The 14,505-nt window shown below is 39.0% G+C and overlaps 1 protein-coding gene across 1 annotated transcript; it reads left to right on the top strand.

Moving 5' to 3' along the window:
- Positions 1-12,213: 12,213 nt before the first annotated feature.
- On the top strand, positions 12,214-14,047 carry LOC111401804 (RNA pseudouridine synthase 7-like). Its single transcript, XM_023029711.1, has 3 exons — positions 12,214-12,379; positions 12,680-12,918; positions 13,748-14,047. The coding sequence occupies exons 1-3, from the start codon at positions 12,245-12,247 to the stop codon at positions 13,845-13,847; spliced, it is 474 nt and encodes a 157-aa protein (XP_022885479.1). The 5' UTR covers positions 12,214-12,244; the 3' UTR covers positions 13,848-14,047.
- Positions 14,048-14,505: the final 458 nt, after the last annotated feature.

Here is a 14,505-nt window from a genome sequence, read left to right as displayed (position 1 = left end):
CATGTGGTTTTATAAACAATTATAGATTCACGTTGGGCATAGCGGTATATTTCTATCCCCTATCGGACCCTACGATGATTTATGTATTGTCGAACCAATTCTACTTCTCTCGAATGCAAGAACAAGTCACCCAAACTCACACAATTACGGGCCTTTATTGCGGAAAACAAATATTGCATATAAATCATTCAATCAATCAATCAATCAAAATGTGTTTTAATGTCGAATTGTAAAACTAGAAATTTAAAGATCTCATCACATGGTACATCAACCTACTAGTACATGTAAATCTAGCCTAACATGGAAAGAATATCGAAGTACATCATAAATTAAAGAAAAAGCATCACCGAGTCATGAATTCTTGATAAATCTTCTTGATCTTCGTGTAATCCTTCGTTAATTCCGCTTAAAATCCTCTCTAAGATGTAGTTTCTTGCCTCCCAACGCGTTTTGCCCCGAAATATGACGGCTCTAGATTTTTATATCGCATCTCAATCGAGTTCCAAAAGAATTATAACGCAAAATGGAAACGGCAGAATTGCGTCAGAAATTTACACCATGCGGTCGCATGGTTGCATCTATTTCTTGGCTTTAAGTCTCGGATGGGGCTTGTGCGGCCACATGGTTATAACACCACGCGGTCACATGGCATTGAAACCTTCGTTTTGTGTCGTTTTAGTCCTCAAACTCAATCTTCTTGTTTTTTGACTTCTTTTCCTCGACTCTTTTGTTCCCTCATCTCATATTGACCTCCAATTGGTACTTAGCACAATCAATTTTTCAATTGCTCCTTTGGCTCATCTTTTTGATATTTGCACTTTGGTCCCTGAACTATCATTTTGATTCGTTTTGGTCATTTTTGCTTCTTTTTCTTGTGAATTCCATCAAGTCCATAAAAAAACCCTACAATCCATGAATTAAGCGAATTTAGGTTACATTTCATACACTTTGCACGTATTTTGGTCATGTTTATAAGTGCATAAAAACGCACTCATCAAATCCCCCAAACTTTAGCTGTTGTTTGTCCTCAAACAAGATAGTGACTTAAATCTCAACAAACATGGTCAGTAACCTGCCGTATCTCAGGATTGGAATTCAGTAATTAACACAAGAAATAGTTTCAATAGTGCGAGAATAGAATTTACCTTTACTTGTCGGATGCAAGACTCATCGTGTGTGTGATCTCATACCAACATAGTGAGCTCATGATTGGTTCAATCCCGACCCCAAAATGGTCAAATATCTCCTTACCTCGCTCGAGAGATACACAACCCCCCCTCCAAACTTATTCTTTTCACTCAATCATTCCGGGGTTGTGTTTTAAAGTTAAGGGTTAAGGTAACTCTAGTCCTTACCCTCTCTTTGTTTGGATAGATCTCACCACCACAAGTGCGCATGTCAACAAATGAATACTTTCATGATTTGATTGCTTTAACACTCAAGATTAAACTAAATTACTTGCCTCGTCTTGAAGGTGTGATTATTATCAACCAAATGTCCAAGGGCTTTTTCTATACTATCTTACTTTGTATTTTTCATTATTATTATTATTATTATTATTATTATTATTATTATGTCATCTTCTCATTTGCTTTCAATACAATCCTCGTAGCGAGTTTTAGACCGGTGACTCTCGAACCAGTTGACTTTAGGGAACCAGGTTTTTAAACCCTTGCAGGCTTATTCACTTGAGTTATAAAGGCTCGATCAGATGATTTTTTATTAACTTCTTTCCCTCTTACTTTCTATATGACCCCTATAACGAGCTTTGGGCCGATATCTCCCAAACCAGTTGGCTTTAGGGCACAAGATTTCGGGATATCAATACAGGCTTATTTGCTGGAGTCATAAAGACTTGGAAATGTGTCACATTTTCGTAACCTAAAAATTATGCCCCTTTTTATTTTTTCTAGACATTTGGTCTCTAGAATCAACCCCCCAATTGAAGACTTTCTCCTAGTTTTCATCTCACTTGTCTAGGCAATCCACATAGCGTAATTCATGCACGGAGCCTCCACTTATCTCAATGTTCCCCTATAGTTGTTAAACTATCTCCAATTTATTCATCAAGACACTTTAGTTTATGGGTCTACATTAATTTATGGTTTAATCAATTGAGGTTATTCTGGTTTCTCCTGCTTTATTCAAACCTAATCACTCACCTGACATGTATGGCATGAGTGGCGTGCATATGGAATGTCAAGTACTACCTCAACAAGTATCAGTTAATCAAATTTTGCACTATATTCACAGTTTCCAATACATACCTATTCCAATAATCACATTATTGCCGACAAGACTATCAAATTTTGCACTATATTCACAGTTTCCAATACATACATATTCCAACATCATTGCCGACAAGGCTATCAAACCCACACAGCCATACAATGAACTTAATGCAGCATATTAATCCAATAATCACTCATCAGGCACACAACATGCAATTAGTAACAAGGTATTGATGGAATGTGATCATTTCAAAAAGGATTATATTACATGCTGATAATTTAGTTTCTAAATGTGTTACATTCAAAATATGCCACCACCCCCCAAACTTATACAATACATTGCCCTCAGTGTGAAAAATAAAAGTTTCAAAAGGCATAATTTGAAGGCCAAGTGTGCATTTAAAATAGCAAAATAAGTTAAATAAAACTCCCTTGATCACTGTGGTGGTGGTGTCTGGTAGCTGGGTCTTGCGGTGTCGTTGCCCAATGGATGTGAGAAATGAGCCAAGATCTGCCTCAGTAGATCCGACTGATGGACTTGCTCTGCTTTCATGGCTCTCATCATGTTAATCTGTGCTCTAACTTCGCCCTCTATGCTACGCATTCGATCCCAAGTGTCGTTCACTCTTATTTGTATTCCATCTACTCGTCCCACATATATGCTCAGCCGCTCATTCATAGTTTCCATCTCCCGCCTAGCTGATCGTGCCTCCTGATATACAGTCTGCGCCATGGTTTGAGTGGACTAATATCACGTCTGGCTGTCTAAATATCAGTAGTCAAAGCCCCTAGAGCTTGCTGGATGCCCTCTATATTGCGGCTGGTTCTTGTGAATCGTAAACATCTGACGCTGTAACTGTGTATTAGCTCCCATAGGTGGTGGTGCCTAGCCCATGTCAGGATCATCGGGTCCCTGGTCATGTGCAGCCTGCTGCTGTCTTCGTCGCTCTCTCTCTTGTTCATCCCGATGTCATATCCGAGCTTGCTCCTGAACCTCAAATGTAGTACGCTTTATTAGAGGGCTGGATTTTTCATGTACCTCTTCTGGTAAGATTGTAATATTTGCAGCCGGGCATATGCCGCTGATGAGGCTGGGGAAAGACTAAAGTGGTATGCCGATCCCGCCAAGTGCCCAAGGTGTGGATTTGATTGTAGATAAGGGTGGCGAGGTCTATTTTGCAACCCCGAACCAGATGGTAAATGAAGCCTGCTGTTTGATCAGGAAATGTGGTTCTGTATGATGTGGGCTCGATGTTGTGGCACATGAAGAGCCATAGAATGGCTATGGATGGTGTGAGCTCTATCTGATGCCACTCAGCAGTCTCTAGGGGCCATGCATTTTCCCGTCCCAACAAAAAAAACTCAGCTACTTCAGTTCAGTTGAATTCGGTGGGGATGGGAACCACATTTTCCATGTTCAACTGATAATAATCGTGGATAATATCCGGGGAGAACATAATCCATTTCCCTCGCACCCATGTCTGATGTATATGCTGTAAACCTGGGGTATCAATTTCATTGTTGAAATTTGCATAGAACTCTCGGACTAGATTCTCATAAATTGGGTGAGGTCTCTCTACCACTTTTTCCCACCCACAAATCTAGAACAAATTCACCAATTCAAACCTCGGGAAATCTTCAAGTTTAACTGGTCTTTCAGGGTTCATTGTCCAGTGGCGTATGATGTTCTCATATTGGGCAATGGTTTTTGCACTGAAGAACCTCTGTAATTCCCCTTCGAGTTCCCTAGTTCTTGCAGTTCAGGAGGCTGAACCGACTTTTTCTTTGCCCTTTGAAGTTCTTTTCGGCAGCATCCTGCAAAAATAAGATTTTTCAATGTCAAAACTATAGAATACAATGAAAAAGGCATGTCAAAAACACGAACCTTGACTTTAGATGCACGAATCCCCCAAACTTACTCCTAGATGCATGTGTAACATGTGAATGTGCAATATTCACGATATTATGTTCAAGATAATGGAAATATTGCTCTAATAGGAGAAAATAACAAAATTAGGCCCAAACATGCACATTATGATAATTGGACCGATGACTGAGTGCGCACTTATGACCACAGGTATCATCGAAAAAATATCGAAATTTTTTCGGGCCATCTCTAGGCATATAGAAGTATTCAATGTAGTCTATCACATACTCGAATTTCAAATTGATCGGATGTCGTTTGGTGAGGTAAATGAATGGGGCAAGTAGGTGACGTAGGGGGCCGTGACTTGACCATGTAGTGCCTACGTTATGCAAGTTGGGGTTTTATGTTTTTCATGGCCTTTCATGTGATCTTTAATTATCCAATTGCTATTCACATCAATTGTACGGCATACAAAAGCAAAGATTACAAAATTGCATAACACTCGTTATTGAGGCATTTCATCAAACACATTGTGTGCGCACTATCTTCATTTCCATTCTATGAATGAATGACAAAGTGTAATCACCCACATTGCATAAACACGAATCAATGTCATAATCCAAGCCTATTTACACCCTTTCACCTCAATTTTCAATTGTAAATTGTAAGTATCTACAAACCGAAATCTAAAGGAGAAGAAGAGATAAAGTTCATACCTTGAATACCTTGGTTTTTTAGATGAATGAATGGCAAAGTGTATTAAGGAATGAAGGAGGATCGATGAATGTTTTTGGATGTGTGCGTGTAATCTGGGAATTTTGTACCTAGGGTTCGAGGGAGATAAGTGAAAGGGGAATGGGGGGGAATTTTTCAAGTTACGGGTTAAAAACTCGTAACAGGCTATGCCATGCGGCCGCATGGTATATAAAACAAAAAAATTTTCTCGGTGGATGTCCATGCGGTCACATGGACATTTTGTTTATGCGACTGACCGCGACAGCATTTTTTTTGATAAAATAAAATAAAACAAAACTAAATAAAGTAAAAAAAATAAAATTGGATTTTTCCCGAAAAACATGACCTCGACCATTCAGCACCCTAAACTTTTCAAAGTCAGATTTTAAACATCTTGGTGCGTGTTTGGGTTTTAACTTAGTGCCAAAACCACTTTGAACTTTCAATCACACATCGGCCCTTTAGATTTTTGAAAATGATCTTTTCTCTTAAAATGCGTGAGTTATACCCCCAATCACCAAAAACCACTTTAAGCTTACCGACCATGTGCTCCATGCCTAGGAATTCGTGTGAATTGTGCTTGGACTCTATTGACATGCATGGATGATCGATGACCTAATGCAAACATGAAATTAAAATTTTCTAAGCTAATGCAAACGAAGATTAAACAAATTAAAGGATACAGTGGGTTGCCTCCCACTCAACGCTAGTTTATAGTCGATAGCTCGACTCCTCCACTTCTGCTTCAATTAGGCATTCCAAGTTGAACGGTGGACTTTTGCTTGGAGAAGTCCTCGTCCCAGTAGTGTTTCAGCCTTTGCCCATTAAATATGAATGTTCCTTTTATTTCATGGCTAGCCTATATAGTTCCATATGGGAGAACTTTAGTGAGAGTGTAAGGGTCCGACCACTTTGATCTTAATTTTTCAGGGAAAAGCTTGAGCCTCGAGTTATATAACAGGACTTTTTGCCCTACCTCGAGCTCTCGTCTCTGAATGTGTAGATCATGCCACTTTTTGGTGCGTTCTTTGATAAGTTTCGAGTTTTCACATGCTTCCATTTTGAATTCATCCAACTCATTGAGCTGCAATACACGCTTTTCACCTGCGGCTTTCAAATTCATATTCAACTGTTTCATAGTTCAATATACCTGGTGTTCTATCTCCAGTGGGAGGTGGCATGCTTTTCCAAAAACTAGACGGAATGGAGACATGTCTATCGGTGTCTTGAATGCTATCCTATATGCCTACAATGCATCGTCCAACTTTTTAGATCAGTCCTTTCGGGAGGAATTCATTGTAACCTCTAATATTCTTTTTAGCTGCCGATTGGATACTTCAACTTGCTCGCAGGTTTGTGGATGATATGGGGTTGCTACACGGTGTTTAACCCCATATTTACACAATAATTGCTCGAATTGGTGATTGCAAAAGTGTTTGCCACTGTCATTGATTATTTCTCGCGATGTGTCATATCTGGTAAAGATGTATTTTTTCAAAAACCTAATTATCACTTTCGTGTCATTCGTTGGCAATGCAACTGCTTCCACCCATTTTGATATATAATCAACTGCGACTAGGATATACTGATTTGTGGACGATGGGGAAAACGGTCCCATAAAGTCGATTCCTCATACGTCAAATATCTCGACCTCCAATATGTTGTTTAGTGACATCTCATTCCTTCTTGAGATGTTCCCAGTACGTTGACATCTATCACACCTCTTAACAAACTCAAAGGTGTCTCTGAACAATGTAGGCTAATAAAATCCTGACTGTAGCAGCAGTATTTGAAGCTCCTAGGTGCCCCGCATAGTCTGATGAATGACAAAGCTCAAGAATTTCAGGTACTTTATCTTCAGGTATACACCTTCCACAATTTGATCAGCCCCTCGCCTATAGAAAATAGGATCTTCCCAAAAAATAACATTTCAGTTTGGCAAACAACTTCTTCTGGTGACTCGAGTAATCTGGCGGTGGGATTGACTTAGCCAAATAATTGACGATATCTGCATACCATGGGGCTTCTTCTGCACTGAAAATCTGCTCATCTGGACAAATTTCGTTGATTTCCTCTGACACTTTTGGTTCTTGTTCTAATCTCGATAGGTGATCTGCCACCACATTTTCACTACCCTTCTTGTCCCTAATTTCAATGTCGAATTCTTGTAGTAGTAATACCCAACGGATTAATCTTGGCTTAGCATCCTTCTTTGTCATTGGATACTTCAATGCAGCGTGATCTGAGTAGACTATAACCTTAGACTCCACGAGATCTGATCTGAATTAGTCAAAGGCATAGACCACTACCAAGAGCTCCTTCTCAGTGGTTGCGTAGTTGGTCTAGGCATCATTCAATGTTCGGCTCGCGTAATATATAACATGGAAGATCTTGTTCTTTCGTTGTCCCAATACTGCACCTATGGCATGATCACTGACATCACACATTAACTCAAAAGGTAACTTCCAATCAGGTGCTACAATTATCAGCGCTGACGTGAGTTTCTCCTTCAAAGTGTTGAAAGCAGTCAGACATTTCTCATTAAATTCAAAGGGCACGTCTTTCATTAACAGGGTGATTTTTGAAAAATCGTTTATGAATCTCCTGTAGAATCCGGCATGTCCCAAGAAGTTGCGAACCCTTTTAACTGATGTTGGTTGCGATAATTTTTCAATAACCTGAATCTTTGCTTTGTTCACCTCAATCCCTTTTGCTGAGAACCGATGTCCAAGTACGATCTCTTCTTGCACCATGAAGTAACATTTTTCCCCGTTTAATACGAAATTTGTTTCCTTGCATCTTTGTATTCCAGATTCAAGTGTTCCAAACACTTGTCAAACGAAGACTCGAAGACCGAGATGTCGTCCATAAATATTTCTATAAATTTTTCTACCATGTCTAAGAAAATCGTTATCATACAACGTTGAAATGTGGCAGGGGCGTCGCAAAGGTCAAAAGGCATTCTGTGGTATGCGAAAGTATCGTAAGGGCAAGTGAAGGTTGTTTTCTCTTGATTGTCTGGTGCCGCTGGTATCTGATTGTAACCTAAATACCCGTCGAGAAAGTATTAATGTGAGTGGCCTACCAATCTCTCCAGCATTTGGTCTATAAACGGGAGAGGAAAGTAATCTTTTCTTGTTGTTGCATTGAGTTTGCGGTAATCGATGCAAACCCTCCATCCTGTGACTGTTCTGGTCGGTATCAGCTCATTCTTCTCATTAAGCACTACCGTTATTCTTCCTTTCTTTGGCACCACCTGAACTGGGTTAGTCCATGCACTGTCCAATATGGGATGGATGATTCCAGCATCTAGAAGTTTGAGTACCTCTGCTCTAACCACTTCCTTTATATTTAGGTTCAACCTTCGCTGACTTTCTATGGTTGTCCGGAAATTCTCTTCTATGAGAATCTTATTCATGCATAGTGAAGGGCTGATCCCTTTGATATCTGCTATGGTCCATCCAATTGCTATCTTATTTTTCTTGAGTACCCTAAGCAGTTTCTTCTCTTCCACTTCGCTGACTGTGTTCGAGATGATCACTGGAAGTGTACACGACTCCCCCAAGTATGCATATTTGAGATGAGGCGATAGTTGCTTGAGTTCTAATTTCAGTGACTGCTGAATGGATGGTAGAGGTTTTATGGGTCCTGTTCCAAGCTCCTCAAAATGCCTTCTGTGTGTAAGGTAGGTTGGTGTCCAAAAATCTTGCACATGTTTCCATCTCCATTGAATCAGACTGCGTTGACTACGAATGTGCAATGCAAGCTTCATACGTATCTGAAGGGTTATGTAGCAAGAACGAGTCTTGGACCACCTTGTCAAGCACATCGATCTGGAAATAGCTATGTGTCTCGGTAGGTAGTTTCATTGTCTTGAAGACATTAAACGAGATCTGCTCTTCTCCCAGTCTCAAAATCAACTGCCCATTCTAAATGTCGATTAAAGCTCTTCCTGTTGCCAAGAATGGTCTCCCCAGTATCAATGGAATGTCTTTGTCCTCTTCCATGTCCAAAATTAGAAAATCTGCAAGGAATACGAACTTTTCAACCTTGATAAGCACGGCCTCTATTATACCCCTGGGATGTGTCAATGACCGATCTACCAGCTGCAGTGTCACTGTAGTCGCCTTAGCCCCCCCCCGCCCCAAGCCAAGTTTCTTGAAAACGGACGAAGGCATTAAATTTATATTTGCACAAAGATCACACTAGGCTTTATCAAAATAAACTTCACCAATCGTACAAGGAACAATAAAACTCCCTGGATCTTTCAATTTTGGTGGGAGCTTTTTCTGAATTCTGGCGCTGCATTCCTCTGTTAGCATTACCATCTCATGATCCCCTAGCTTGCGTTTATTTGATAGTATGTCCTTCAGGAACTTTGCATAGCTAGGCATCTGGAACAGTGCATCGGCGAGTGGGATGTTGATGTGGAGTTTCTTGAAGACTTCGAGAAATTTCTTGTATTATTGCTCCAACTTCTGCTTCTTTAGCCTTTGTGGAAATAGTATGGGAGGCTCATGAGGATTAACGGTTACTTTGCCCTTGTTTTGCTTGATTTTTCAACTAGGGTGGATTCCTCTATCTGCTCATCATGCTCTACTGGTTCTTCTATCGTTGAAGGTTGGGAGCAATCCCGCATAGAAGTATTGGACCTGAAGTCCCTTTGTTAATCCCATGGTGTGGGCACTTTCTCAGCATATTCTTGAACCTGTTCCAAGCTTCATCGAACTTCTCCGAGTTGCCTTGGCGGAAGACAGAAATGTCGTGCTTGAGCTTTGCAATCTTTGCAGGTGGGAAGAACTTAGTGCAAAATTTCTGGGCTAGATCATTCCATATGGCGATTTGTTGCGATTTGTTGCGAATCTAGCCATTCAATTACCTTGTTGCGCAGTGTATGTGGGACCAACCTTAATCTGATTGCATCATCTGAGACACCTTGATATATGAAGTGTTGGCACATCTCCAAAAAACGAGAAACATGCGAATGTGGATTTTCCTTGGTCCTTCCATAGAATTGATGGCCATTTTGAAATAATTGTATCACATTAGTCTTCAGTTGGAAGTTCGACTGTCCAAATGGTGGATACACGATGCTTGACTGGCTTTGAATTATCTGAGGGGTCATGAAATCTCCTACGAGCATATTTCCTTCATCCGCCTAAAAAATGGGATTATTCTGCAAGTTAGCCATTTGTTGTTGTGCTTCTCTATTTTCTCATTGCCTGCGATATAGAGTTCGTTCGATTTCTAGATCAGCTGGGACCAATTCTCTTTCAGCGCACCTTAACATGCAAATCTACGAGAATAGTCAAAATGAGTGCTTAGATGGTAAAATGAAATATTAAACAGACAAATAAAAATGAAATTAAATAAAATGAAATAAAACACAACAAAATAACAGAAAATTTGAATATGGATGTTTGAATTAGTGCCAATATAGATAAAATTAAATGAATAATCAATCCCTGGTAACGACGCCAAAGACTTGTTCACGAAATATTTCTTTCAATTAAAATCACCGCAAGTGCACGATTTGTTAACAAGTAATAAAGTGGATTTTTAGAGTCTGAATATCGTCCCACAGAGATTGAGTAGTTCAATTTCACCTATCGTAACCTTAACCGAAACAAAATTACTCAATGTGAATGTTTACCTAAATAAATTCTAATTTTAGAGAGGAAACCGCAATTTGGAATGCAACCCTAATTTATGCAACTTTTTCGATTGGAATGAGATTAATATGCAAGACACGATTTTTAACAACCTAGAATGTAAAACAACTGTTTAGAACTCAAATTTGCAGTATTTTATGTAAATTAAGCGTACTAGGATCACAATTTCCCATGCAACGATCACCTTGAACCCTAATTTTAGAATGTGACAACACGATTGAGTTGTTGACGAATTAATGCTCCTAAATCTATTAAATACTCTCTCTAGAGATGTATTGAACTTATTTTTACATACCACTGGCCTATATCTCTATGACAAATGCATATGTAAAAATGCATGCTATTTTGTAAGCACTTATAGATTCACGTTAGGCATAGCGGTATATCTCTATCCCCTATCAGATCCTACGATGATTTATATATTGTCGAACCTATTCTACTTCTTTCGAATGCAAGAACAAGTTACCCAAACTCACACAATTACGGGCCCTTAATTGCGGAAAACAAAAATTGTATATAAATCATTTAATGAATCAAAATGTGTTTTAATGTCAAATTATAAAACTAGAAATTTAAAGATCTCATCACATGGTACATCGACCTCCTAGTACATGTAAATCTAGCCTAACATGGAAAGAATATCGAAGTACATCATAAATTGAAGAAAAAGTATCATCGGGTTATGAATTCTTGATAAATCTTCATGATCTTTGTGTAATCCTTCGTTAATTCCGCTTAAAATCCTCTCTAAGATGTGGTTTCTTGCCACCCAATGCGTTTTGCCCCGAAATATGACGGCTCTAGATTTTTATATCGCGTCTCAATCGAGTTCCAAAAGAATTATAACGCAAAACGGAAACTGCAGAATTGCGTCAGAATTTTACACCATGCGATCGCATGGTTGCATCTATTTCTTGGCTTTAAGTCTCAGATGGGGCTTGTGCGGCCGCATGGTTATAACACCACGCGGTCGCATGCGTTGAAACCTTCGTTTTGTGTCGTTTTAGTCCTCAAACTCAATCTTCTTGTTTTTTGACTTCTTTTCCTCGACTCTTTTGTTCCATCATCTCATATGACCTCCAATTGGTACTTGGCACTATCAATTTTTCGATTGCTCCTTTGGCTCATCTTTTTTTGTATTTGCACTTTGGTCCTTGAACTATCATTTTGATTCGTTTTAGTCATTTTTGCTTCTTTTTCTTGTGAATTCCATCAAGTCCATCAGAAAACCCTACAATCCAAGAATTAAACGAATTTAGGTACACTTAAATCGTATTTTGGTCATGTTTGTGAGTTATATAAGTGCATAAAAACGTACTTATCACGGCCAAATGGGGGCTATATGAAGCATCCTTGTTTTGGTTGTTTTACTTTCATTTTTTTTCATTTTGAGCATTATAATGTACACGATGGCGGTGTGATTTTGTATGCATTGGTTGGCATGGCGACATCTAATCGCTCTGTTTCCCCTTTAAACTTTGTAATTTCCGGAAAGTGTTCTTGCGAGATTAGGTTCCCACCACTTCTCTTCCCCATTACGGAATCCACAATGAAATATACAGTTGATCTTTGCAATCAACTGGTTATACGTTGATCATAAAATGCAGTTAACGGGTTGCTTATCTTCTATCCAGGGCAACACCTGATCTAGTCCTTGATGAATGCCCCATCATCTTTTTTTTCCTTTTACATTATGGTTTTGCATATCATGCCTAGCAGTAACTTATGATGAGACACACATGCAGGTGGAAGGCAGTCGCAATGGTAACATGCCTTTAAAAGGGAAGGCTGCTTGTACCAAATTCACTAGGATTAGCACGAATGGAAATCATAGTATTGTCTCGTGTGAGCCAATCACCGGCAGGACACATCAGGTGAAAGTCATTTCGCTCAAGACGGCTTTGTGGAATTTGTAAACTTTTTGCTTTCATAATATCAAATGTTACCCTCTATGTTCCCATGTTCATAGTTTTCTATATTCTTTTTGTTTTGAAAATCTCCATTAACGTGGTAGATATCAGATTGATTTGGTTGTACTTTAAGCAATAGGACATAGAGCTTTTATGCATTGGAATTATTGCTCAATGGTTTTAGCAGAATAAGCACAGAACAGTTATTTTCTATATTGTTTTAGAAAAGATGACATACCGTATAAGTTCAACTCTCTCGTGCAGATACGTGTCCATCTTCAATATACGGGGCATCCTATAGCTAATGACATGCTTTACCTCTCTGAATGCGTTAACGAACGCTCTACCGTAGGATTGAGTGCAGACAGAGCTGCAGCTAAGTCAGAGCTTCCCCCACAGCCCAATCTTCGTGAAACTTGTATAGATGACCCTCAAAATGACTCCAGTATTGATTTCAGCATAGATCCAAAGTGTACTAATTGTCCGAACTTGGCTCCCAAAGGGTAAGAAGCATTTCTTCAGTGGCATGAATTTCCAATTATTTATCAGCTTCATCTTTTCCAGGGGATTGAAGAATTTGTTCATGCTATGTTGCATGTGATGAAAGGTTTAGGTAATTGGCAATCCTCGATGAGATTACTGAAGCACTTGGACTTTCATTACCGATATATCTTGTTTCTATTGAAAGAGGTTGTTAAGCAATAGATTGATAATGTCAGCTTGCTGAATGATAAAATATTAGAAATTACGAGGTTTTTAGGGACTAAAATGTGACAATGTTTGTGTGTTAACTAAGGCTGTAAACTAGGTTAAGAATACAAATGTTAGAATCTTACAATAGCTGCTTAGAACAATTTCGAAGCACTCTTGATTTTGTTATTCATTTGAAAATTAAGAGTCTATTGGGTCCTGACGATCATCCAATTGTTTTTTATGAAGCATTTGTAATTCTGCATCACATGAAACAGTGGTTCTTATCTAGAACTCTTCATTGGTGGATTTATGCTTCTTCTTTTCTATATACACCATCCTTTTCTTACAGACATTTAGTTATTTGTGGTAGATATACGAGTTTCTCCCTTCGGTTTCTGAATCTTGTATCCCGCCTTTAAAGATTTATCTTGCACCTAATGTAGTAGGGGTGTCAAAATGAGCTGGTTTGCATAATGCTTGTCGCCCCACTAGGCTTTACGCCCAAGCACACCTACAGCCAGACCAAAAACCTGAACTTACCCTGCCTAGTTTACACCTCTGACCTAATGTGGATTGTGTGCTGTATGACTGATGCCTAGCACTATCAAGAACTTGATAACCTGTCTGTCTTCTGTGCAGCTATGATGGACGTGAAGAGGGATTATGGCTACATTGTGTAAGATATGCTGGGCCAGACTGGACTTATGAATGCCCATATCCACCCTGGGCATCCATCTGACTTTTTTTTCGTCTTCGGTTTATAAATTTGAGAAAACTGTATTGTTTCTTCATCTGGATAAACATTTATGGCACGTTTGGCAAGATAAATTGTATTACACTCGACTGGATTTTGAAAGAAAGGAGACAGATTGTACAACACAATGTAATACTGCTCGATATTTTTTTTTAAAAGCTAGATTTGCGTTGTTACTCTTCAAAGAACTTCAACTTGTATGCCATATACGATGTCGAGTGAAAGATGAGGGGAAGTTTGAACTTTGGCCACAAATAATGTGTCTTAGGTTACCCTAAAGGGGTAAAAGGGTTTAGCAGTAGCACGTTTTAATGGAAGAGTATGCTCTAGTTACATTGCTCCTGGTTGGGAAAAAATAAGTACACTGATGTGTAAAAGATAAGAGTCGAGTATTTTCAGGCTCTTCATCTTGGTGTGCAGGGCTGTCCGTTCCTGATAATATATTTCTTTCTGGTGATTGGAGAGAACAAGTTTGCTTGGGTTAGTGCCATTTTCACCTGAAACTGTCCAATTTCACCATAAAGTTCTTGGTTATATTTATCGATGAAGCGATTTTTCCCTCAAAATATTGTCAATTATTTGACATTCTATTGTTAATCGAAGAATTCTAGATTTCTTGAATTCATGGGTATTCTCAAAACCG

The sequence above is a fragment of the Olea europaea genome, chromosome 10 (assembly GCF_002742605.1).
Source record: "Olea europaea var. sylvestris chromosome 10, O_europaea_v1, whole genome shotgun sequence".
NCBI classification, from domain to species: domain Eukaryota; kingdom Viridiplantae; phylum Streptophyta; class Magnoliopsida; order Lamiales; family Oleaceae; genus Olea; species Olea europaea.
The sequence above is the reverse complement of the archived record's forward strand: the minus strand, read 5'-3'. Positions and strand labels throughout refer to the sequence as shown.

Excerpts from the sequence above, each read along its gene's own strand:
- LOC111401804 (XM_023029711.1), top strand. The coding sequence starts at position 12,245 with ATGCAGGTGGAAGGCAGTCGCAATGGTAACATGCCTTTAAAAGGGAAG. Across the intron at positions 12,380-12,679 it reads TCACCGGCAGGACACATCAG|ATACGTGTCCATCTTCAATA; the intron begins GTGAAAGTCATT and ends TCTCTCGTGCAG. Across the intron at positions 12,919-13,747 it reads CCGAACTTGGCTCCCAAAGG|CTATGATGGACGTGAAGAGG; the intron begins GTAAGAAGCATT and ends TCTTCTGTGCAG.